The 27,957-nt window shown below is 42.9% G+C and overlaps 1 protein-coding gene across 1 annotated transcript; it reads left to right on the plus strand.

Annotated features, from left to right (window-relative positions):
* REEP5 (receptor accessory protein 5) lies at positions 1-27,830 on the plus strand. The gene is made up of 5 exons (XM_083151656.1): positions 1-364; positions 5,854-5,947; positions 20,667-20,805; positions 26,551-26,719; positions 27,411-27,830. Exons 1-5 carry the CDS (start codon positions 247-249, stop codon positions 27,458-27,460), a joined length of 570 nt encoding a protein of 189 aa, XP_083007782.1. The 5' UTR covers positions 1-246; the 3' UTR covers positions 27,461-27,830.
* Positions 27,831-27,957: the final 127 nt, after the last annotated feature.

A 27,957-nucleotide genomic window follows, 5' to 3' on the forward strand; every position in this document is an offset into this window, starting at 1 on the left:
GAGAGGGGAGGGCAGGGCTTGCAGCTGGCTGGCGGCTCCGGGCCGGAGCTCTGTGGTTTGGTCTAGTGCTGACTACAGCCCCGCGCTAGTCTCCGCCCGGCGTCCCCTCCCCTCCTCATCCTCCAGCAGCAGCAGCCGCCCTGCCTGCCTGCCGCCTGTCTACTCTATACTGCGTGTGTTACACAGTCACAGATCACCACCAGCAGCAGCAGCCATCTCACTGTCACACACTCACACGGCTCCATCATGCCTACGGCGCTGAAAGACGGCTTCGAGAAGTTCCTGCAACAGAAGAACGTGGTCACCGATCTGCTGGAGAAGATCGAGGCCAAGACCGGGGTGAACCGACGCTTCATTGCGCTGGGTGAGTCACAGCCCGAGCAGGCGCTGGCCCGTGTGCGCTTCACAGCAGCATCTGTGCTGTGCCACAGTGCCAGCCACACCTGGCAGAGACGGTGCCCCCTCCTTATGGGCAGCACTGGCAGGCTCAGCAGTTACCATGTGACTGCAGTGTTCCCGGTGCTGCTCCTCACCTGGCCGCACACAGAAGCACCTGCTGTTACTCCAGCATGTAGTACCTGACATATGGTACCTTGCTGTATCCCCCTCCCCCCTCCATCAGCTGCTCCTAGCCGGCGGCCACATGGTCTTTCTCCTGGCCCAGTGTGCAGCTAGCTGTGTTCCTGGGTGGCACCAGGAGACATGGAGATGACCACAGCAAATGTATTTATAGTGCAAATCCTTTCTGATTCTTACATGTTACTCAGGCAGGGTCCGTGGTGTGGTGCCCATCTGTCAGTGACACATAAAAGTGACATGTGTGGCCGGCAGTGAACTAACACAAGTAGTGGAAATATGATAACATGTCCTACTAACTCCAAATAACAAGCTTTCTAACGTGAGTGTGGTAACCTCTTTATTTTGAATGGCTTCAGTTTATTCTAATGTCTTATTCAATATTGGCCCACATTACATTTCCTTGTGTACTTTAATATCAAACAAATTCAAAATATGTGAAAATAGTAGCTGTGTACATCTAAACAGTGCGAACTATGGCCATTGGTGATAGATTGTGTCTTGAAAATCAGATGGCTTTGGCCCAGCAGTCTAGTACAGTTGTCATGGTGTTTGTTTGGCTTCTGTTGAAGCTGTAATATGGCGTTATGGTGCCCACACATGGGGCTAGATTCTCTAAGCTTTAAAAGTGATAAAATGGAGAGTGATAAACAGCCAGCCAATCAGCTCCTGCCTGCCATGTCTCAGACTGGTTTGAAAAATGTCAGACAGATTGGCTGGCTGTAAATCACTCTCCATTTTATCACGTTTGAAGCATAGTGCATTTGGGCCGCGGTGAGATATGCGATTTGAGCTAAAGTGCACTGGGCCTGATTCAGACACTGCCTAGCAAACAGATAAATGCCAATCGCAGCCTGTAGCGCCTGCTAGGATCGCATAAGATACATTGTGTGCAAAGGGGCCGCACCACGACTGCAAAATAACTGGTCCCGCTTCTCTTGCATAGCTAGGAGAAACGGGCACACGTAATGGGCGAATGTATTAACCCCCCCACGATAAGGAGAGCCATTATGCCCAGCATTAACGGCTCTCCTTGTCGGCGCCCCAGGCAGCCCTGCGCATTTCTTCTCTAACCCCCCCCCCCCCCCCCCCTAGCTCTCTGAGCATGTGCGAGATCTCGTTTTTATCGCAAGATTGTGCGCAGCCCAGAGCCAGCAGCAGGGCTAGCGTTGTCCCTGCAGTGGGGGTAGGACAGTGATGGCTAACCTTGCCACTCCAGATGTTGTTGAACTACACATCCCAGCATGCCCTGCTACAGTTTTGCTATTTGGCCATACTAAAACTAATGCAGGGCATGCTGGGATGTGTAAATCAACAACAGCTGGAGTGTCAAGGTTAGCCCTGGGCTGGCAAAGTGGCAATTTAATGCCTAGGCGGCTGTTAATACATCGCCCAGGCTGCTAATTACTGGGAGGATTGCAGGGGACAGCCACGCCGGGCTGTCCCTTGCGCTATTAATACATCTTGAACAACATAATCCCCCCCCCCCCCCCCCCGGATGCTGCCGGATGAGATCACGGGATATCGCATGTAAGGTACCGCATATGATACCTCGCCCTAGTGGATGGGGGGCCTTTACTGGACAGGATGTCATATTGAATGAATTAGTCCATCAAGAACAAGATATCAGCCATAAGAAGCACTTCATGGAAAATTTTAATTTCCAGTCAGAATCTTGGGATGCTCTTCTGTAGAGTCGGTGTTAAGGGCCTATCAACCTTCAAGTTCTATTTACTGATGACTTTTATTAATCGTTTTAATTTGCTATGCTGCTCTATGTTCAGGCGATCTAAAAAAACAAACAAAAAACTCTGCTATGCAAACTAGTTACTGACGTTGGGGAACATGTGATCTTGTTTGCAGGCAACTGAGTGTGATAATCTTCACTAAAGTCATGAGACTGTTTTAAAAACGTGAAAATAGTTCTAACTCCTCGTGTTAACTAGCAATTGACTACATTAAACCTTTTCTATTCCTTTCAATTTTATTAATTTGTACAGTTCACGTCTTTACATATTACAACAAACGTGTATTGAAGATTGCTCTGTAGTAATATACCCCCAATTTAGTATTGGTTAAGTATTTTGTTGTCTTTTAAATATATACTGTAGTTTCCATAGATGTTACACTCACACCTTTGCAATAATTAACATTTCATAATAACAAGTAATCCATATATTATAATGCATTTTTACATATGAACCTCACAATTGCATGAAAATCTCCCCAAATGACCACAGAATCTAAAGCAACAGCAAAGCCAGCAGAATAAGGCAGACAATGGCAGGCAGTAGGTCCTGACAGCCAGCCTAGCGTCATCACTGACATTATATAAGACTGCGCAGCAGGATATCTTCTGTCGAGTGTATAAAAATAGTTTGAATAGAGCGAGGGTACACATTAGAAAGACGCATCTTCCCAACATTTAGGTGCTAAGAAGTAGATTTATCAATTATATGTTAATGTAATTGCAAATGCTACAGTAATGCCCCTTTCAGACCGCACTTAAAAACCGGTATTTTGACGATTTTTAACCGTTTTAAAACGGTAATCTGTGCGGTCTGAAAGGTGCAGAACCACTTTACCATTTTACAAAAGCCATTTTTGTAAAACTGTTAAAATGGAGGGTCCTACCCATTTCAGACCCCGTATTTTGGCATCAAAATCGGGTCTGAAACGGTATTTAGGACCCAGCCAATGAGCTGGGTCCCAAATTCAGCGCAGTGAATATTTAATGAGCGCTCATTAAATATTCATAGCACTGGAGCCCCCTGCGCAGGTTAACATCCCCCGACTATCCCCCCCCCCCCCGCAATGTGTTAAGAAACCCCCCCCCCCCCCGTGCAGCCGGTACCTCCTGAGTTGCGGATTCCGGCAGTATGGACGGATGCGCTTATTAAAAAAAAAAGTGTCTTTCGGAAAATGGCTGCCCCATAGGAAAACCTGTTTAAAAAAACTGTCTTTCGTATGGGGGCAGCCATTTTCCAAAAGTCACTTTTCTTATGGCTGCATCCAAATGGATGTGTCTGCAAAAACATACATTTGCATGCAAATGCGGCCATTCGGTCTGCGAAGGAGGGTGTTGGCTCACCCAGCGAGCAGCGTTTCCCCGCTCGGTAAGCAGCGCATTTATGCGGCTAACTGAGCCAAGCTGAATTACCCCCTTACTCAGGTCTTCACATGACAGGAAGAAAATGTGAAACCTTTATTCATTAGCAGTATAAGACTTCTAAAATAATACCTAACCATTTAATAGCTAGCTCCAACCGAGGGGAAGAAATTCGGTAGTGTTTGCCTGCTGGTCTTCAGTCGACAATCACTAGGTAGACAGGGAGTAAGTCGACACACGCAAAAGATAGACATGAACGTGGCCAACACATAAAAGCACAAGTTCTTCCTGATTATTTTTTTTTAAACCGACTTATTCATACGGTAAAGTAATAAATGGCTGGTGATACTGAACCAGCAAATCAGCTACTAAATGTCAAGTTACATGGTGGGTTTGAAAAATGACAAGAGCTAATTGGCTGGTGCGGTATCACAGGAACTTTATCACTTCACCGGGCATAATAAATCTGATGCTGTGTTTGTAAATAACTTAATTTAAAAAAAGTTTCCTTTTTAATTTTTTTCTAGTCTAGTCCTGATGCTGCCCACACATGGTGTGACGGACAGGTGCGATGCATTCTCCCGCACACATCACATTGCACAGCACATAAAAGGGGATATTCAATGTGCCGCTCCGATTTCCGACAGGGATAATAGTAGCGGCTCCCTATTCAATGCTGTCTTTAGCGACAGCATTGAAGTGGGGTCACGGCAGAACGGGCCCGACTTTTGAAGCTGTCAGGCCCGTTCTGCCGATAACCGATCCGATGGATTGACGCGATGCCGGCTGCAGATCGACAATCCACAGCAGTTTTCGTGGCCACGTCCCCTTTGTGCCGATCGGCAGGTGGGACATTGAATCCTGCTTGTCGTTCAGCTGTTGAACTGACCGCAAACAGGCCAGGATCACGGCTGTCAGGAGGGATTGACAGCCTTGATCCTAGATTGAATACCCCCCAAAGTATCTGCTGCCCGTACTTTTTAAACTAGATTGCATTGCATCTAGTACAAAACGCACCGTGCTTTAGCCCATCCCATGTGTTTTTGAACTAGATGCAATGCAATCTAGTTCAGAACACAGAGTTTATCACTCTGTTCACGTGTATGGGTGGCATAACACCTGAGAACTGGGGGCATCTATGTGCCTAGAGGAATGTAAAAAATATTTGTTAGGTTAACAGGAGGTAGTGTGTATGTATATGTGTGTGATTTTATAATCAGCGTATGTGTGAGATTACTTTCTACCCTCTAACTTGAGCAGTTGAATTTTTGCATTAGAGGGAATATTCTGTATACAGGATCCAAATAAAGTAAAGCTGTAGCCCAAAGGGGTTTGCTAGAAACACATTGACAAGTGTTGTAAATCTGTCAGATTTGTTTGTCACAGTTTTTATTGTCATTAATCGTTCTGTGTACCCAAAGTAGACCCATGCTCTAGAGTTTTAACTACATAGATTTTGGTTGTTTTATTTCCTCTCTTTGGGCGGAAAACCGCTGTGCTTGGCATACATGGGGAAAACACATGTGGTTATCATACAACAGCCGAAGCTGTGAGTTAGGAAGTGCGTGTCATTTGCATTTGTAGGAGGGGAGTGAGGGAGGTAGGCTGGCAGCAGGAAAGTAGACGTACACTGTGGGAAGCAAAAGCAGTCTGGAAAATGATTCGGTTTCTTGCAGCAGGTAAGGACAGAAACATTTTGAATTTTTTCAAGCTTGTTCATTTGCAATTAAATCCAAAAGACTCGCATAATGCTGTTAGGGGCCTTGACTGTAGAGTACCCATCTGCAGTGTGGGAAGTGTTAAAACTAGTGCTCACTCCCAATTGTTGTGTTTTTTTTCTTTGATGGGGACGCCTCTGCTTCAGATGCCGTATGGTGGCGGCTCCATTTGTACTCTACACAAGATGATCTGTCATAAGATTTGTTAAATTCATGTTTCAGCATTGCTTCATAACAAGGGACGCTTCTAGCAAATGTAGTTTGGTACCCTCATGTCAAAAGATTGTCAACCCAGTAGTTTCAGTAATAGAATATCTTCTGTTATAGAAGTACGTACTGTACTAAAGCGATATAAATGTGAGGAAAAACTGCGCAGAACTCCTGAAATCCTGATCACTGCGTTCCTTTGCCGGTATTTACAGAAATTTTTGTTTATTTTCTTTTTCACAGGATTAATTGGCATTTTAGCCGTATATTTGGTGTTCGGGTATGGGGCTTCTCTACTCTGCAACTTAATTGGATTTGGCTACCCAGCATATGTCTCGTAAGTATGCATTACCATATATACTGTATGTCCAACTAAATATTAATATAAACTTTTTTTGTACCTTTTTTTTTTCATCCCCAAAAAATGTTGACTATTCACCTGTCTATGTTCTTGTTCTCCTCAAAAACAATGAATCCGAAATGGAGAAACCTAAATTCCATCTTTCCCAGAAATTACTTTCAAATTGCTACTTTTGTATTGACATTTACTAATCTATTTAGGAGAATGTGCTGAGAAGCTTTATGTAACATTAATGTATACACTCCACATGGATAAAATGTTTTGTATCGGTGAATATGTGTATGTATGTATTTATGTATGTGTGTGTGTGTATATATATATATATATATATGTGTGTGTGTGTGTATATATATATATATATATATATATATATATATATATATATATATATTGTGGAATAAGCGGCACTCTTGAGGCTTTTGTAGAAGTAGGTGAAAGAAAAACTCTTCATTGCATCCTACATGTTTCGGGAGTAACCTCCCGTCGTAAGGGATATATATATATCTCTTTTTCTTCTACAGCGCAGCATGTTCTGTTGTGCACATATATATGTATATGTGTGTGTAAGCTGGGTACAGCATAGCAAATACAGCTGACACATTGTCTAGACATATCATATAATGTTTATGTTTACAAAATTCCAAGTGGTGCACAAGAGGACATAAATAGATGGACCATATGGTTCCAGTATTGTGTAATTGCTGATGGACAGACTGATGATTGGGCGAGTGGGTATTGCAGTGGCTGAATCGTTAATGTTTAGAATATGTTTGTATATAAAAATTGACTCTCCTTCACCAAATTTGTTCTTCTTGCAATTGATGAAAGATAACAAAACAGTCGTAATTTGTGACTAGTTGTATGGTCAGTTTTATTATGTATATTATTATATATTATGTGTTACGTTGTTATTATTATTATGTATAACATATACTTTATATAGGCACTTTCCACAGTAGTTAATATGTTGGTGCAGGCTGGCGATGACCGTCCTTTCCTGGCTTTGTGGGTTAAAAATGCGGAAGGCACCTGCAACATGCACATTCCAAAAACTGGTTTGACAATCGTTCACCGCAAGTGCATCAATGTAGTTCAGAGTAGTTATACTAAATTGGTACATTTTCAACAAAATGTACTCTTATAATCAGGTTCACCACACATGTAATAGTTGTAATGCAAGTTAGCAGCATCATGTAACTTCGATGTTGTGCAAGAGCTGAGGTGCTAAGTGTGTGTGTTGGGGGCGCAAGTAGTCTATCCCCCAATATAGTGTGGCCACAGCTGTTCCTAGATATGACTCTTCTCACTTTTTGGATAATCCAGTAATTGCTATCCTTTTATAGGACTGTCACTTTATCTGTAGGCATATTGTACACATTGCATGCACCTAGGGGTATATCTACTAAGGTGCGGTTTTTTTATGTTGCCCATAGCAACCAATCATAATCTAGCTATTATCTTCTATAAGCAGCTAAATAAATGTTAAGTAGAATCTGATTGGTTGCTCTTAGCAGCATCTCCACTTCTGAAAACCTGCACTTGGTAAATATACCCCCCCAGGCTCTATTGTTGTGCCCAAGCTCCCACACTTCAGCCTTTGGGGGGTATTCAATGCAGGGTCACGACTGTCAGGCTGGCCCGACTGCCGTGATCCTGTCCTGTCCTCTGCTGCCTCAATGCTGAATCGGCAGGCGGGATTCAATGTCCCGTCTGTGTGTAGGGAAAAGGGGGCCTGGCCGCGAGATGCGACCGGAAATCGTTGAGCTGTGCTCGGGAGCTACTCAATTCCCGGCCGTTCTCTGCAGAACGTGCCGGACTACTTGTAAAGTCGGGCACGTTCTGCCTAGATCCCTGTTCAATGCTGTCGGGGAAGACAGCATTGAATAGGGCCCCGCCACTAATTCTACCGTTGGGAATAGCGGCGAGAGATTGAACACGGCCCTATATCAGTAGCTTGAACTATGATGATATCACCAGCTTGCACTGGTTTCCCTAGATCGCGGGGCTTTGCCTATTATAAAAAGTCAAAGCTCTGCTCAGCTCACAGCATCGCAGTGTGCTGAGCAGGTGTCCCACTTGGCACAAAAAGCTGGGTCGCCCCGTGTGTGTGGGACTTTAGATACGGTATGGGCTTACTGTGAGTGGTAATTAAATAGTTGTGGGCACTTAACGCAGGTGCTTTGGCTTCGAGAGCGCGAGACTTGGGTTTACCACTGCAATTGATTGAATAGCTTCAGTTATCTGACCCACGAACGAATGCCCCGCAGGAAGTTCTGCATCTTATTGAAATCCTTCACAACTTGGTTGGAATAGGATAAACATCACCCACTTCCGCTGGCTTTGGTCATGGCTATTTTAAAATGTTGATTAAAAAAAAATATATTTATATTGAATGTTTTACATCTGTGCTGTGTTGTCACAAACAGTTTTGATGCCTGGGCATTACGTATCCTACCTAGATGATAGATAGAGGATACTATCTGTTCATATTGTTAGTGTTGGGTATTTGCATAGAGAACAATGCAGTTCTTGTCTATGTAACTTAATCTGACAACTGTTCAGACAGGAAAGGGATCTAATACAAAGGGTTAAACTAGGCATCAACGTCAAGCTTGTACCTATGCAGGTCTGTTCCCTACTAGTTACTTTACTCAAAACAAACTACTTTATTTTCCTAATCTAAGTAAAAATCCCACAATATCTCAGTACATATACAGTATATTTGTGTGTATTTCTTGTGTTTGATGTGTTTATACAACATAAATGCATTTTGTGTTCACACATTGGTCCCGTCCTCAAGAAACCTCACTGAAATCTAAAAATATGCCGAAATACACAATAATCCATTATCCAAAATGCTTCTGGTCCCGAGCATTTTGTTTTTAAGGGTTACTCAATCTGTATATATTTTTGTTTGTAGATGTTGACTTGTTAACATACTGTATTTTGAGCTTTAATGTTGGTAAATACTAACTTACAAGCACCTCAGGGAGAGTTATTATAACATTGCTCTTGAAAAATTATAAGGTGTGGTGATGTTATATTGATGCATCATCACTTTACTTTCCTGTTGATAGTGAAGGATAATTGACCCAGCTAGTCAGCCAGTTTCCTTACTTATTACTGTACTCAAGACAAGTGTTTTATGTGACAGATGTTTCCGTTAGTCTAAAGCCTGAGGGTCTTATCAAATATGCAATATGTTGAGAGCAATATTAATGGATATTGTGTTAATAAAATCTCTTCTGTAAATCATAACTCAATTAGTGCTATTTATAACATTTAGTAATCCTTTGTAGTATAAAATAATTATAAAAGTATTGCCTGAATGGGTGTGGTATGAGGTTCCGACAGTCGGGATCCCGACAGTCATTAGCCCGACATCGGGATCCCGACTGGCTGGACTCAAGACAGCGTGGCCAGCGCAACAAAGCCCCTTGCGGCTCGCCACGCTGCGGGCATGGTGGCTCGCTGCGCTCGCCACCTATTCTATTCTCCCTCCCTTGGAACCCCACGAGGGACAATAGCCGACGGCCGTCGGTGTTTTAAAAGTCAGGTTAATGACTGTCGGGATCCCGACTGTCTGGACCCCGTCCGGCACCCGCCTGAATTGCACATATAAACCACAGCAAGGATTTCATTATGTTATCATTTATATATAACAATGTCCCAAAATTCTCCTTAATGGACGCATAGAGTGGATTTCAGGCATTTTGGCATGATATTGTCCAAAACAGAAGGTTTCATAGCAAAATATGTCAGTCCAGCAAAAAAATAACTAGCCCTGTGGTCTATTGGGTTTTGGAGTCCACTTCACAGTAATTGATGGGTTTCCCTCACAAATTAGATTGAGCTGGAAAATGTATCTTTAAAGCTCTTGCGTTAAAAGCTGTCCTTTGCGGTGAGAGTCAGCGGGTCCCATGGGGACCCGGCGGCTCTCCCATCCCTCCCTTACCCGGCACTGCTGCTGCGCCGGGCTCTCCTCCTCCTCCCTGCACCCGGAAGTGGATCATAGTGCAGAGAGGAGGAGGTCACCGGTCCGGGCAGCACAGCTCTGTGCTGCCCGGACACAGGTGGGGGGGGGGGTCAGTGTGGGGCGGCGGAGGTTTGGTGCGGGGCGGGGGATCGCGTTAGAAGCCCATAGGCTTCTATGGGGCCCCGCCAGATATTTCTGGCGATGCCCCCCCCCCGCCGGGGTAACCCGGCGGGGGATGCTTAGAGGATCCCAAAATGTGGTAAAAACCCGGTGTTTTTACTGCATTTTCAGTTTAGAGAATCTCCCCCTTCATGTGATCTGTTGCAGCAATGCGTCATAATTGCATATTGCACTAGTGGATGGACGTTGTAAGGCAGTTGTTCCAAGTGGATGTAAAGAAACACCCTGATACAGTCAATTCTGCGATAATGTTCCTTTGGACCCAACCACATGAGTAATAGATATACAAACTAGCCTATGAGTGACAGGAATTATCCCCGCACACAGTGCTCTATTCCTTCTCTGCATTTGTGTTCATAGATTATGGAGTGAAAGATCACAGAATTCACAAATGAATTTGGCAGCGCTTATCCTCTTCTTTGCAACAGCTCATGTGCCTGGAAACTTTATAAGAGTGCACATGCTTTAGATGTGAGTAAAGGCTTATGAGTCAGTCGTGGATGTTGCTCAACTATTAAAGATGGCCGTGATTCCTCGATCACCTGCAAAACCCAGAAGCTAAGTTCTCTGCCTGACTGTGATCCAGCCTTTATGCTCTGTAATTGGTTAGGAATCAAACAATACATTGCAGTCTGTCTTTGGCTATACAGTGCATATTTTATGTAGCAGAATTCAGCTATACAGTTGTGTGATTCAAATGGAACCAGTCACCAGATTCTGCATTGTGCAGTACCCTGTATGCAAACTGTGTTCTGTCATTGCCGTTTCCCTGGGAGAATGCTTGGTAAGGAGCCTATTCAGGCTGTCGTGTCAAGTTGCTCTCTCTGGCAGGTTCATCATATGTCACAGCTTCCCTGCCTTGTCAGTATTGCAGCAGCTGAATGAGGAAGCAGCACAGGGGAGAGAATATAGCTGTTCAGCTTGTGGGTGCATCAGTGAGGTGCGGTGAGGGTAATGGCTGGGGATTCACCGGCTATTATCCGAATCAGATTTACACACCTAAGGGTTCATGTTGGCATTGTACAAAGGTGCAGTGTATATTCTGTTTGATCAGCAATGTGTGAACATGATAGGTAGGGGAGGCAATACCACACCTGAAATAAACTTTTTGCACCGGAGTTTGTTTTCTTTACTATAAAAATGATTAAAATAATACAACAAAGATATTTATAAGATTTTCTGTGTTTTACTTATCACTTTTATAGTCCAAAATCTACTGAGGCTCTGCCTCACCTCAACGCATATCACAGGCATTTTTATAAGCAATAAATGTGATCTACCCTTTCCTATAGCTATTACAGCACTATACACTCCACTACTCCTGATGAAGGAACCCGCCGTGGTTATGAAATGCAGCGTAGATGACGTTTGAAATGTGCCTATGTGTCTGGTGTGACAGGTTATTGTTCATTCTTTATTGTTGACATGTGCCTACACAGGGCATGTCCTACACCTGCGCAGGTATATGTAACCAATATCTCTGAATTCTATTATGTAGTGTTCAAGATTGGTTGCTAAAACTATTCAGTGTGCCGGGGGAACCAATGTCTTGTTACTTACTAAGTATTAACCCCTCCCTTGCATGCACCTGAAAAGTTTTACTGAACTAATTTGAGCATCTACCACTATCTGTATGTATGTGCCTACATGTCTAAATGTGAACTTTTTGTGTGCGTCATGCGACTGACGGAGCAAGTTAAGTGTTGCTCCACTTGGATGCGCGCAGCCGCTAACATTACTATTACGGTGTTCTGTCATTTTGTCCGACTAGTAAAAGTTTAAAAAACATCATACAAAAACATATAGCAGTGGGTAGGCATCTATTGTGGTCATACGTCATATAAGACCCGAGACCTATGGGAGTCAGCTGTGTTGCAGTGAAGTTACACAATTAGAGCACAAAAGACTGATTATTAATGATATTACACAAGACAGGGATAGAGATTTAGGGGGAAATTTACTAAAGGAAATTTGTAAAAAAAAATAGGTGTATTTGTATCCAGAAATACACTTATTTTTGACATTTACTATCCTGAAAATATGTCCATTCGTAGTCGTATTGACGTTTTGGGAGACACCACCAGTACTATGAGAGGAAACAGCAGTGAGTGTAAGGAGTGACACTTTAATTGAATTGGGCTATATACAATACACCCATCTTTCCCAGCCCCTCACTACTTGTATATATCACTATGTATGCCTTAGAGGCATTGCTAAGCACTGATTATTGCTCCATAATCCACAGTAAGTGCCTATAATGAGCAACACACACAGTCACCAATTTGACAGATTACATCTGGGCGGAAGTCATTTTTTTCCCTCTCTGACTGACTCATTCTCTGAGTGAAGTCTTGGCTTATGCCGGTGTTGCACCATCCTCGTATTACTCACTGCCCATGAAACTGTGGCACAATGTGACCTGCTGCCTGGATGTGAGTGTCATGCCTTGTATTTCTAATTAAGTGGACATGAATTTGTGTATGCTGTCCCTGTTTAGAAGATTTTCTTGCCTCTGCGACTGGTGGTTTGCATGTAACCATAGGTGCCTGAAGTTGCCCAATGGTGGGTGAGTGATTGGATGCTGCGTCCTAGCATGCAGGTGGAATGTACACTGCAGCAGGTAGTGTCTACATGTAATGGACGACTCCTGATTTACTATAAAGTTATTCCTTCTGCTACCAAGGAAGCAGCAATGATGGCAGCTCCAACCACATCTGATTAGCTGCAGTGGTTGACTGTGACCCAGCATTGTGCTCTAGTGATTATGAATTTGCTCTGTGTTTTTAGCGTCAGTCAGTTACCAGGAGAAATTAAGCATGAATCGCCCCATGTGTACCCCCATCCCCCAGCGATGGTGATGCTTGGCCCCGCGTGCCGCCCTCATCTTACTAGATTTTGACTGCATGCAGTATAAATTTAATCCGGTGATAGTGACGTGCGGGACCGTGCATTGCCATCACCCCTACACACACAGTGATTTGTACTTAAGCAATCTAGTCAGATCGCTTAGAAAACAGGTAAAAATCACCTTGTGTGTAGGCCCCATAACACCCAACCGTCTGTAGGACAGCGTGAGATATCCTACTTTTTATTTACTATTTTACTTTTTTTATGTGTTTAATTGCTGTGTGCCAGCGCTATTACCGCTTCTGCCACACGGAACCAGTTTTACAGCTACTACATGTTAGACCTGTTCACAGTAATAACAAGGTCTTCATTATTTCTTGAGCGTTGGTGCCTGGTTTAAAATTGCTTTCCTTGTCTATGGGATTGATTTATTAAGATGGGATTCTACTTCTATAAATAGCACCTTCTAGAATATATTAGAATCTATTTGGTTGCTATGTGCAACATCCCATCTTAGAACTCAGTAACTTTTCTCCTTTGAGTTGAAATTAGGGCATGTGTTACAAAACTTTGTACTGGGAGGGGTGTAAAATTCTTCCAAAGTTACATATTTAGGGTTGGGCCATATTGTCTGTTCAGGGCATTGATAATTGCACAGCGTAACTGACAGTGGTTATGTGCATGGGTGTAACGTGGTGAATAAAGGACTGACATGAGACCTCTTTGCTATCTGTGTACATCAATTAGGAATCTACGGATTGAACTCTATTATGCTGTTAATTTCACTTCTGGAACTAAATAGATATCGGATCAAATTGGTCATCAAAGAACTTCTAATGGAGTTAATTATATCTCAACAGCTTTCACTCCTGCAATCCAAGCTATAACTGTGTGTGTGTTCACCTGCATTCCTCCTTGTCGGCACACGCCTGTAACAGTGCATTATACAGCTGTTATGCAGTGTGTTCAACATTAGGGGTAGGCTCTTGTGGAACTCTACAGCAAGACCGTATTGGGCAAGCTGGGAAGTGTAGCAGCTGGTGTTCCACAGATTGTTTACCCCTGTTCTATATAATGACAGGGCAGTGCGTGTAAGTAGCTATGCAAGTTATCCTCCGTAGTGTTGTCTTACCCTCTGTTCTGCAGTTATTACTCACATCTGATTGGTTATGGGTCATAGGGTTGACATGGGGTTAGGTCGACACATTGGCTTGACACATGCATTAGGTTGATAGTCAAAAGGTCGACGTGGGTTTTTTAGAAAAAATTGTCCCAAATCTTATGGGACCTACACATGGGCCATTTCAGTGCATTTTCAATCGATCTGACTTAATTTGACTAGATTGCTTATAAAATGCCCCTACATTGCTCCGTGTGTAGGGGCGATAGTGATGCGTGGCCTCAGGTACCGGAGAACACCGGCACCGACACATCGTGGCACATCACTGTTAAGTGCTGTGTGATCTTGTTGAGTTCAGATCACTCAGCAAAAACTCCCTGTGTTTAGGCCCCATTAGGTGTCTATCACGTTGCATGCTGCTTTGTGGGCACCCACCGTATGTTTAGTTCCATAGCTGACATTATTATGAGCTCACATATGCCAACCCTATCCTTGGTACAAGAGATCCGTTTGAAAATCAAGAGATGTCTATGTGTGCTTAACCCTGCATAGGCCACAGTCCCATTGGTATACACATCAACACCACCACCACCCTCTCATTGGCACACCGTTATACCCATTCAGCAGCCCGGTGTGGATGCATCAGAGATGTGTACAGCACTGCATTACCTGTAGATGTATATGTTTTGGCTATATACAGTAGCCAGATTGATCCATAATATGGACTTGAATGCTACTTTGCTTCAGTCCCTTCATTTGGGTTTAAACCTATGTATGTTCTCTCTCGTAAGTGCATTTGCAGGTTAATAGATGCTCAGCACAGGTCAGTGTTATGGATACATGCTAACCTTAGTGCCTGTTGCTATTCTTGTAACTGCTTCTAAATCATATCTGTTCACGCAGTGTGTAATCTGTAATCACATTTTGTGTTCTGTCTACTCCTTGGGCGACTTCCAGAACTGAAAGGCTGATTTATGCATTACATGGTGTTTTATTAATTGAAAAGTTTACCAACATTCATTTGGCAATGGCATGCTAGAAAACCTGGGACCTATAATTCTACCTGCTAGTCACTTACCGGATTCTAGCTGCAGTTACAGTACATTACATTACAGTAGTAGCGGGGAACAAACACCTTATTCTACATTCTACCTGCTAGTCACCGGATTCTAGCTGCAGTTACAGTACATTACATTACAGTAGTAGCGGGGAACAAACACCTTATTCTGCATTCTACCTGCTAGTCACTTACCGGATTCTAGCTGCAGTTACAGTACATTACATTACAGTAGTAGCGGGGAACAAACACCTTATTCTACATTCTACCTGCTAGTCACTTACCGGATTCTAGCTGCAGTTACAGTACATTACATTACAGTAGTAGCGGGGAACAAACACCTTATTCTGCATTCTACCTGCTAGTCACTTACCGGATTCTAGCTGCAGTTACAGTACATTACATTACAGTAGTAGCGGGGAACAAACACCTTATTCTGCATTCTGTCAGCTAGTCACTTACCGAATTCTAGCTGCAGTTACAGTACATTACATTACAGTAGTAGCGGGGAACAAACACCTTATTCTACATTCTACCTGCTAGTCACTTACCGGATTCTAGCTGCAGTTACAGTACATTACATTACAGTAGTAGCGGGGAACAAACACCTTATTCTGCATTCTACCTGCTAGTCACTTACCGGATTCTAGCTGCAGTTACAGTACATTACATTACAGTAGTAGCGGGGAACAAACACCTTATTCTACATTCTACCTGCTAGTCACTTACCGGATTCTAGCTGCAGTTACAGTACATTACATTACAGTAGTAGCGGGGAACAAACACCTTATTCTGCATTCTGTCAGCTATTTCATCATGTTTCAAAGGACTTTATAGTAGAACAAAGTTTAAGATCTTTGTGGAGACAAATGATGAACATTAGACACATAATGAAAATTGATAAAAGCAATACAATTTTATGTTAAATAACAACACATGCACTTTCAAGCCTTAGAGGGATAGATGTATTAATATTGCCCTAACTGTTTAAAAAAACAAAACCTCTTCCCCGACTGTCCGTAATGGGCATGCGTGAAATCTTGCTATTATTGTGAGTTCTAGAGCAGCCCCCCCCCCCAAGCCAGCAGCAATGTTAGGATTGTCTATGCAGTGGGAATAGGACAATGCTAGCCCTTTGCTGGCCTGGGTGGTTTAATGCCTAGGTGGCTGTTAATACATCGCCCTGGCCGCTAATTATTGGGGGGATTGAAGACAGCCGCGCCCAGCATTAATAGGCGGGCTGTCCCTGCCGCACGTTAGGTGCGCTGATAAAACATTTCAAAAGATGTTAAGTAGCATGCAGCATATGCACTTAGCACTAGTTCATACATCTGCTTCCTGGGGTGCATTTATGTACCATAACTATCTGCCCACTCTAGCAAAATGGATGGATATCCCACACATACAGTAGGATACAGAGGCAGAACTCTGGGAGGCAATGGAGTCATCTGCTCCTGCTCCTAAGTGGGCACCTCGTCTCCCCTGCAAGTTTGAATCTGTTCATTGAAAGCCATTGATATCCCTTCTGTGGCTGACTCCCCCCTCCTAGCAGGACCATAGACATCACACCCTCTTTATTTTAAACATAATATACATAACATGCACACATACATACACACATACGTATATTTTTGTAATGTGCTGTGGGAGGGGGTCACTGATATTTATCTGGCCTCCGGGCAACTTGTAATGTGCTGTGGGAGGGGGTCACTGATATTTATCTGGCCTCTGGGCAACTGTGTTCACTACTGTACTTTTATATCCCATTACTTTTTATTTTAATTGACTGTGAAACTTGTCCTGCAGAATGGGCACTTTTGTAATTACTGCAGGGTGTTTGAATGTCTAGGTTATGAAATATTTATACATCCAGCATATGAGGTCATCTGCTCATACTGGAGAGAGATCTGCAATAGATTGCTTGCACTGTGCACTTTTCTATCTGCAGGCCTCTGCAAATAGATGTGATGTAAAACTCCCTATGATGAAATGGGGATTTCTGCCTTTTTATGCCTTTATTAATATACAATGTGTTGTATAGAACTGGGTGCAAAGGATTCAGCTATAATGGACCACCAGCATGGGAATATCATGTGCACCCAGCCTGCATGCCAGTCATTATGTGGGGCTCCTGCTAAGTGGGTAATCCTTTATAGATATGGCACTTTATTCCCAAATAACGTCTTCCATTACCGTGGTAGAGTGTGATGTCTTTAGGACATGACCTGGTTTACTCTCTTGTTGATCCCTGATGCTTATTACCAGCATAATGTGAGTACATTTATTTATGCTTTCGGCAAAACCCTGTTCTTTGTCTACATCTAAATATAGACCTGTATTAACAGTACGTGTTTAGGTGGAGTTTTGGGATGTGTCATGCATAAAGAAACATTAATTGATCGCTTAATAATTACAAGATTTGTAACCAATTAATAAAGTTAGTGGTAGATTAGGTTATGGTTTTAAGTAGCAAAATGTGTGCCATGGCTTACAAGTAACCATTGTCAAGTGCACTCTATAAAGTTACTTTTATCAAGCTTCATCTACCAGTGTCTTTTAACTGTCTCTGGCCACTGGACTTGAATGAAAAATACTACTTGTAGTTAATGTTCTTGACCCAGTAAATACAGTGCCCATCCTTCACCCTCTATTCCATTATTGAATAATTCAACATTTCTGCCAGATTTAATACATAATGCATTTCAGCACTGGATTCGCCATGTTTTTCCTTTAAATGTTGCACCAGTTCACTCTTTCCCAGATTTTACTAACCTACAGACCTGATTTTCACTACCTCCCTTCCTTCCATAAAGTGTTCTATCAATTTCTACAAAAATATACCCTTTTTTTTTATTCTTGAAAAACATAAATAAATTGCATCCCTTACCACTAATACAACACCCATAGAATCACTAGGTCAGCACGATCACTCAACCAGAGGACTTCTCTCCACCATATACCAAATATTGCTTTCCCACAACCACCCTCAAACAAACACAAACTGGCATGGGAACGCAGTATGAGAGATACTCGGAGCCTTGCTGTCCACAATTGGAACAGACATTTTATAAAACATAATTATCTATATGTATTAAGGAAAGTTCCTACAAACTTTATTGATGGTATCTGGTGCCCACTCGACTGCACTCAATATATCCCACATCCTCTGAAATTTATTTGAAATGATGTGGTCACCGGGGAACCCTGGTGCATGTCTAATCGTTGTGCCCTCATATCCAGCAATATTGGCTAGACGTCCAAAAATGTATTTAAACCATAGTTTATATTCAGATTCCAAACTTTCTACACTCTCGCCCCCTTCCTAATATCCTAATTCCACAGCAGAAATGAATCAGACACATTCTGAATACAGCTAAATGCCAAGTTGCAGCATGGTGGAAATGGACGACCCCTCCCTCATTGACTGCCGCCATTAATGCCATCTGGTCTACCTATAACAGGGCTGGGCAACACCGGCCCTCCAGATGTTAGTGAACTACACATCCCAGCATGCCTTGCATCAGTTTCAGCATGGCCACCTAGCAAAACTAATGCAAAGCATCCTGGGATGTGTAGTTCACTAACATCTGGAGGGCCGGTGTTGCCCAGCCCTGACCTATAAGATGGAGTGTATTCACTCATTCTCGACACACTTCTTTGTCAGAGTTTGGACCCCTAACAACTATTTACCTTTGCCTACTCCTTATTCAGCTTGATTGAAACTTTCAGCCCACAATTATTATTATTTATTTATATATATATTAACAGTTTTCTTATATAGCGCACACACATTCCGCAGCGCTTTACAGAGAATATTTGAACATTCACATCAGTCCCTGCCCCAGTGGAGCTTACAATCTATATTCCCTACCACATGTACACGCACACACATTCATTCTAGGGTTAATTTTGTTGGGAGCCAATTAGCCTACCAGTATATTTTTGGATTGTGGGAGGAAACTGGAGTACCCAGAGGAAACCCACGCAAGTACGGGGAGAATATACAAACTCTGCACAATTAGAGCCATGGTAGGAATCAAACCCATGACCTCAGCGCTGTGAGGCAGTAATGCTAACCATTACACCGTCCGTACAATAACCGGCTTGCTCCCACTTGCCTCTTTCCCCCTCTCCTTCTTTCATATTCTTTCAGACCAATAAATTGCCTTTTAGACTTTTTCAAATCAAATTTACTTAGACTTTATTCTTTGTAATGCTTCATAACCTTAAGAATTTTTTTTATTTTAATTTAATTTTTTTAAATAGTGGTCATGGACATCGCAACATTGAAATTGTACTCCCTGAAAAAAATATTACTAGTGTATTCAATATTACTAAAAAATGGGACATTTTATTGCACTGATCATCAATGAAATGGTCCATCTGATATTTCAGTTATTCACAGGATCCCTATTCTCCCACAGAATAATAAAACCTATAAGCAGAAGAGCTGTGTCTCCTCCCTGTGCTTGGGGCACTGTTATGGTATTCTCTCATTGCTGCTTGGTGTCTCGTTTTGTGTTGCATAGACTGCAAGCTGTTACACTGTCCATGGTGTGTTCCTTTGATGAAGTTAGAAAGCTATAAGGAGAGGACAATGGCTCTGCTGTTGTAAGATTTTCAAGCTAATGAATATATTTACCTGTAAAATATGTTTCTTGGTAGTTCTGGTTGCTAAATCTACAGTGCCTAGATAGACATTGGCATGTATTCAATGCCGGTGCGAGGGGGTTAAACTGCGAGGATCGCAGAAAACCAGTGATCCTCGCAGTTTAACCCCCCGCTCGCACTATGCAATGTTCCGGGGGAATTCTCGCAGTCACAGAACTGCGAGGATTCCCCTAAACTGCGAGAGCCGCGGCTAGAGCAGCAAACTCGCTGTAATTAGCCTCGATTCTCGCAGCTTTTGGAGGCACATACGCCAATTCTCGGGAAAAAAACGGAGCGAGGGGAAATTTGCGTATGAGGGGGGTCAGTTGAATACTGACAGGGTGAGCGGTGACTGCGAGCAAAAAGTCCTGCTCGCAGTCACCGCTCGCCCACGGCATTGAATATATGCCAGTGAATACAGTAGGTCTAACCCAAAAGGTGATCAACAGGGTCAAAATGTCAACATGAAAACAGGTAGACATACGACAGTCATCATGAGTTTTTCCTGATTTTATTTTTTTATTTAATTTGTTTAAACCGCCTTGTTCTTACTTCACGATCCATGTCAGCATAAAGAAAAAGCCATACCTCTATGTGGGGGTCCATGTCAATAGTTGTCGCCATTGACACCCCAAAAATTTGAAAAACTTACGTCGACCTTTTCATGTTGACATTTTGACCCTCTGGACCTTTTCACCCTGTCGACCTACCGAATCTAGACCTTTTGGGGTCAACCTATTGATTGTCTTATCTAGACACTGTTTAATAATCCACAACCGTTGCTCTGTCACTGTGTAATATGTCTAGGGAAGATGGCTGCTTTCTTACCCGTATGCCAATTGTCTGGGTTTCTGTTTCCTTCTAGAATTAAGGCTATCGAGAGTCCGAATAAAGATGACGACACCCAGTGGTTGACTTACTGGGTGGTGTACGGGATATTCAGCATCATTGAGTTCTTCTCTGATATCTTCCTGTCCTGGTTTCCTTTTTACTACATGATCAAGGTTGGTCTATCCATTATTTATTAGATATCCGCTAACAAATGATCGCAGCAGCCTGGAATAAAGCAATACGTGAACATATAGTGACAGACTCTACAGCCGACTGGTCTACACTCTAATTGGGTGTACACACGTAGCGATTTCATTTAGGGGCATTTTCTAAGCGATCTCACTAGATCGCTTAGACAATTCCTCTACATTGCTCCGTGTGTAGGGGCCATAGCATGTGCTGGATAATCAAGCCAATCACTGGGGTCAGGGCCAGTGTTCGCACGGACTTTAATGTTCTTAGAGGGCAAAAAATATTTTTAAAGTCTCCTGCTGTATAATACCAGTGTATGTATGTATCATAAGACACATTCAACTAGACGACAGATCATACCTCCACATTATATATTCATTACAGAGATGATAATTTTTATAATTAGTGTAAAGTATCCAAGAGATTCCCAACAGCGTAAGACAATTGTTTAGTCAAGGTATTAAAAGCACTACAGTGCGGAGGATGGGCTACTACTGTCCACTATCTGCATCAAATCATGACTGAATGCTCCGAAACACCGCTGCATTAAACCAGCATTGAGAGAAATAATCGGTACTTCCTCATCTTTGTGGCCACCGATACACCAGTTATGTTAGCCACTACTTAACCGTTACATAAGGATCTTCGGTGAGGGAACCATTACAAATCTGCTCTAGAGGCGTTTTTTGAGGTAAAAGGTTGGTGGAGTGGACTCCGACACCTAGAGGTACTTTCACACCACAACCCTGTGTCCATGCCACCATCTTTTACCTTTAGTAAAGCTTCACTCACCACGCTTTGGGCTTGGTGGCTTTCTTTGCTCGCCATAACTTTGCTAAAGGTAATAGATGGTGGCATGGACCCAGGGTGGTGGCGTTGCTTATTTTTGGTGATCCTCACTTGTACAGTATGGCTCGCCATGCAGTACGTAAGTTCCATAGCGTAAGTGGTGGCCGCAAAGATAAGGAAGTACCAAATAATCATTGTAGTACATGAATAATTGCCTGCTCTGCATTATCCAAGTAGTTGGATGTATTTGGACTGCAAAGCTCTGTACTTAAAAAAAAACATATATATACCTTTACAAGGAGTTACACAAGATTTGAGACTTGCAGCTTGGCACTAGAGTCCGTATACCGTTCACATTGTACGCAGGACTTGTTAGTACACATAAGACTATTTTCCCATGGGAAATTTGAACTTTGTCTCTTGACAAAAATATGTAAAGTACAAATGGCACTTGTGTTTTATTTATGTGTAGCTACATACAGATTTAACACACACATCCTACTCATACGAAGCTTATGAATGACAATGTTGGGCGTAAAGTACAAGTGCTAGAAACCTCGTTCTGTGTGGGAACTTTCTGATCATCCAGTAGGCCGACTCCCACATCCCTTAGTAAATATCTATTCATAGTGAACAGACAGCTGGGTGTGACCGGCCTTTACAATTCTTTATAGTTAAGCAAACACTCTTGACACATGTTGTCTTTCATTTATTTAATTTTTTTTAAATGTCTTAAATTTACATATTTGGTCATGTTTAAAAAAAAAAAAAAAAGATTCATTATCCCTATATTCAGTCTGCTGAGAAGTACGGGAACACTTAAGCTGGGTACACACCTATACGATTGTCTGCCTGTTCTCCTGCTATTAGATGCATGGCCATTGATTGCATTGGTGTGTATGCAGGGCTGATGAGAGACGCCCTGCATCGGTCGGGACTATTAGGCCACATCTTATGTGCTGCACATTTGACTTCCAGAGCCGCTTATGCCATGCACTGTTAATATATACTCAGCCCTACTGATTGGAAACATTGAACCTGATCAGCTGCGGATTGAATAGGTGTATACCCAGCTTTATTCATGGAGTATGTCAAAGCTTCCCAAACGCGGTCCACAAGGTACACCAACTGTCTAGGTTTTAAATATATCCATGCTTGGCCACAGGTGACTTAATTAGTATCCCTAAACAAAAACTCACCTGTGGCCAAGCATGGATAAACGTAAAACCTGGACAGTTGGGGTGCCCTGAGAACTGTGTTTGGGAACCTCTGATGTATGTTATTGTTCCAGTGTCATATAGGTTGAAACATTAAGTAATCACTTTTTGATAGTATGTGGTGATGTTGGTATTAATGATCATGGTACCTTTTTATGAAGCCTCACTATAGGCGCTTACATGTATAGCCTTATATATGCCGAGATTTATTCTCCGTTACTGTCCACCTAAAAAGAATGCACCATTATGTATTAAAGATTGTCTGACCTATGAGTCATATTTCATCATTCTCCTGTTCATCCCTGTTTTACTGTATGTGTGACTAGAATAACCCGTAAATTTGGAATGTTCACAGTAGTATATAGTATTTCAAAGTGACAATGAGGCAGATATTTTTAAGTCTGGTGAAGTTATCAAGTGGAATATAAAGTCGTGACAATGCAGCAGCCAGTTGGCTCCTAACTGTCATTTTTTTCACCCAGCCCGTACCTTGACAATTACAAGCTGATTTGCCGCTGTGATAACAACTTCTACTTTATCACTTTTCCAGGCTTAATACACCTGCACCATTTTCTGTTCAACTTATTATTCAGATGCGTCCTCGTACATCTAGCCTCAATACGTCATGCAGCAATCCTGGTGAAGAGATAGAGGGGAGATCAAGTAGAAAGTAATAACGCACCAATCAGCTTTGTTTGAAAAATGTCCATTAGGAGTTGATTGGCTGGTGCATTATCCCTTTCCTCTTTATCTCTTCACCAAGCTTAATACATCTGCCCCAGAATTATTTTAAGTATTTCTAGATCTATCGGTATGTTTTCTGGACCTCCCTAATTTGTCCTGAGAATGAATGCACTTAATTGCTGAATTATATCCACAGCTAATGGTGCCCATACACTTATGCGATCGGATGCGACGCAACATCGCAATACGATGTCCCATTGCATCTGATCGCATCTTGTGCTGCCCAGTGTGTTTTTTCCAGCACTCGATGTTGCCTGCCATCTGTGATGCCACATTGGCGCTGGTAGAGGGGTGGCAGTGCAACGAGGACCAGAACGGTTGAGTAGCAGCTTGTGAAGGAGCGCTGGCGACAGCGGGGGCTCTGATTGACTAAGAGAGAGCTCTCCCAGCCAATGAGCAGCCGCCTGAATGTGAGGCCCTGATTTTTAACCACATTCGATCACTTGTACAATTCAATAAATATTATGTGCAGTACATAAAAATTTTTCGATGTGACCGGCGGGCCCGCACATTGCACAGATTCAGTCGAAATCGAAGGATTGTATGCCGTATTGCCCTAGTGTATGGGCTACATAATTAGCACAGGTTTTCTTCGCTCTTTTGTTAATCCTGTTCCTGCTGATGTCTGTAAATCTTCACCAGCAATAATAATCTGTAATAAGAGCACCCTTACTCAGGAGCTTACGGTTGTGCCCATAAAGCCAGCGCCTCAAAAATACAGGGAGTAAACCTACTAGAGAAGATGTGGTGGCTAGTCACTTCTGCTGTCATGCCTTACCCACTGCAATGGAGGAACACAATCTTCCAGTACACGCCTGATTGAGCTAGGCTCACTAAACAGCGTACATTTGCTGCCTAGCGAGCCCATAAATGCCTCCTGCAGCATTGTGACCCACGGTGTACTGAAGTGATGCTGCAAAGCGGCAGCTCACTTTACAGCACCAGGGGTCACAGGAGACGGAAGCCCTGAAGACCAGCAGTGCTGCAGGTGTCAATAACCGAGGGTTGGTGAGTATACCAGCAGTAGGGGGAGTTTGTGGCACGTGATAGTCTTCACGATGGGGAGGGGTTTGCCTGCGGTGGTGGTAGCTGCAATGGCGGTGCATTTGCACTACATCAGGGTATTTTCCATAAAAAAAACACTTGATTGCTGCTGTGGGGACCCATCGCAGGGACAGCGCTTTGCTGCAAGTTCGATCTTTGCATGCGATAATTGATACATCCGTACAGTGTAGTCGATTATTGCATTGCGAATTAGGTGGATGTTATCGCAACGCATCTGCATCTTCAGTTGTGGATGGTGATAAATGGACCCCTTAGTCACACAGGGATATACAAGTGCAATATATCAAATTTGTCAGCACAATCTCCCTGTATGTCCTTACCACATTGTATTGCGACTTAAATGCATTTTCGGCAAAAAAATACCCCAATGTTAGCAGAGTTGCACAGGGCCTGGCATATAAAGGATAGATGTATGAGGAAGCATCTGCTTTTATAATACAGATATGAACTTGAAACAGAGCAACATGTATGAAGTAATCCTTGTATCCAGCAATGTGAGGGTCAAAATGAGCTGTAGAACATTTCTTATATACATATAGGAGGATATACTTGTGTGTGAAGTCTACATATATATCTGTCCCCAGAGTCTTTACATATAGGCCCTTATTCACATCTGATCGCAGTACTTGTTCTCAAAACAGACAAAACCATGAGCATTGCAGGTGGGGCAGATGTAACATTTGCAGAGAGAGTTAAATTTGGGTGGGGTGTGTTGAAATCTAAATTGCAGTGTAAAGATAATGCAGCCAGTATTTACCCTGCACAGAAACAAAATAACTCACACAAATCTAATGGTGTGTACACACGTTAGATGTGCCTTAAGATCCTATCCACGATCTGATCAGATAGGATCGTGGATAGGATCTTAAGGCACATCCGATTTGCATCCTATCTTGACTATATAGTGCAGATCTGCACTATATAGACAAGGCAGCCAAGACTTTCTGGCTTCCGATACATGAACTCGCATCGGGATCAGATCGGGATCGCAAGGGTTAAAACCCTAGCGATCTGCATCCGATGCCGATCCGATGTTGACTATATCATCAACATCGGAAAGGAAATCGGACCGTGTGTACACAGCATAACTCACTCTATACATGTTACATCTGCCCCACCTGCAGTGCAGCATGGTTTTGCCCATTTTGAGAACAAATTTGTACTGCAATCAGATCTGAATAAGGGCCACACTGTAAAGGTGGCCATACATCTACAGATCGATTGTCAGATTGGGCAGGTTGGAACAAAAACCTGGTAATATCTGAATGACAGTTTTTGCCAGTTTTCGCCAGTTTTCCAGCAATTCAAAGCAAATGGTCAACTGTCATTTGCTCTCAGACATTGCCGGGATTTTGTTCCAACCAGCCCAATCTGACAATCGATCTGTAGATGTATGGCCAACTTTACACTATATGCAGTGCATTCTCTTTATACTGCCAGTCTTATAGAGTGGCTGACCAATGATGCAGTGAAATACACATTATGTAGAGAATATAACTGTGTTAAGTGAAAGTGGTATTACATGAGGGGGGTGTTATATACAGGTAATTTATACATATGCTATAGACTCAGGCATTGTTGGAATTTGTGGCAGTGTGTGTGAGCACTCTGTGGGTGTGGCAGTGTGTGTGTGAGCACTCTGGCAGTGTGTGAGCACTCTGTGGGTGTGGCAGTGTGTGTGAGCGCTCTGTGGGTGTGGCAGTGTGTGTGAGCGCTCTGTGGGTGTGGCAGTGTGTGTGAGCGCTCTGCGGCTCTGGCGGTGTGTGTGTGAGCGTTCTGCGGCTCTGGCGGTGTGTGTGAGCGCTCTGCGGCTCTGGCGGTGTGTGTGAGCGCTCTGCGGCTCTGGCGGTGTGTGTGTGAGCGCTCTGCAGCTCTGGCGGTGTGTGAGTAATATTTCCCTGTACTGTGCAGTGTGGATTCCTGCTCTGGTGCATGGCTCCCAGCCCATCTAATGGTGCCGAGCTGCTCTACAACAAGATCATTCGCCCTTTGTTCCTGAAACACGAGAAGCAGATGGACAGCCTGGTGAAGGACATTAAAGATAAAGCTGCAGAGACCGCTGACACTATTGGGAAAGAAGGTAATGCGCAATGGAATATGGTTGCAAAATACAAATGAATGATAAGAAATGCACCGTCCACAACTCCAGCAGCTTGGTCTATCTTGCACCTGCCCTATTCTTTGTGCAAGAGATCAGTCTGTATACAGGCATATCCTTATGTATGTATCTACACTCCCATGCGAACGCCCCATTCTGTCCACTTGCACACCTTCAACCACAAATGGAGATTTATGCAATATGGAAGATTATGGGTTAGATTTCTGGGTATGAAAGCAAATTTTTTTTTTTTTTTAAATGTGTGAATGAATTAAACCGACCACCACCATTGTTTTTCTTAGGGAATATATGTCACGTGACTTTATCTTAACGTAAGTATGCCTGGTGTTATATTCCCCCCATTCCATACCAATGGACCACCCTGTATAGTGGATCATATAAAGGAGAGAGGGAGTGGTCTTCTTAGAACAGTGCAAAGACCATCTGTAGTGGCTGGATCAGAGGAGTGGGTTTATATTCATGGCTGTGCTTGAGTTCCCCTTTGCAGTCTTTCTATGACCATAATCTTGGTATTGTTGCAAAAATGGGGAGAAAAATTGTGTCTACCCGAAACATTTGTTTCGGGTATACAAAAAAGACACTTACTCAGTCTAGAACTATACAATGTTATATATATGATCTAATTCTTGTTTTGTTTTCATTCTGAATGTAGCTAAACGGGCCACAGTGAATTTGCTTGGCGATGAGAAGAAAAGCTCCTAAACCTGGTTCTCTGGATGGAAGTGGTCCCTTATAAGCAGCTACCTATGGGACAGTGGTATTGTTTATACTCCTCCTTGGCCAGGGGGCCTGGAACACATCGCTGACCACTGACTGGGGAGCTCTGGGTTTCAGACCTCGCTGGTGCTGATGGTCATTAATATTGTTGCCTTGGAAACCTGTTTTTTGATATGAAGACAAGAATGTGTTGATGTAGTTGTACTATTTTTGCTGTTGTCTGTAGAGGAGATAAAGCCGTTTTATTTAAAAGCAATCAAGTGTCCAAAGCTTAAACAAAATCAATGTGGGAGGCTTTTAAATGTATTGTTTTTGTCATGCATTTAATGGTCCTGAATAAAACTAAGTAACCATGCTGATTAGTATATTATTAATTTATTGGTAATGTAAGCAGCTGCTGTAAGAAATGTTTCTGATGCATCGAGGACAAGCAAAATATTTATATTTTCAATATTCTACGAACACAAAACCAACAAAGCCGG

This window comes from Crinia signifera, chromosome 1, assembly GCF_055691185.1.
Source record: "Crinia signifera chromosome 1, ASM5569118v1, whole genome shotgun sequence".
Classification (NCBI taxonomy): domain Eukaryota; kingdom Metazoa; phylum Chordata; class Amphibia; order Anura; family Myobatrachidae; genus Crinia; species Crinia signifera.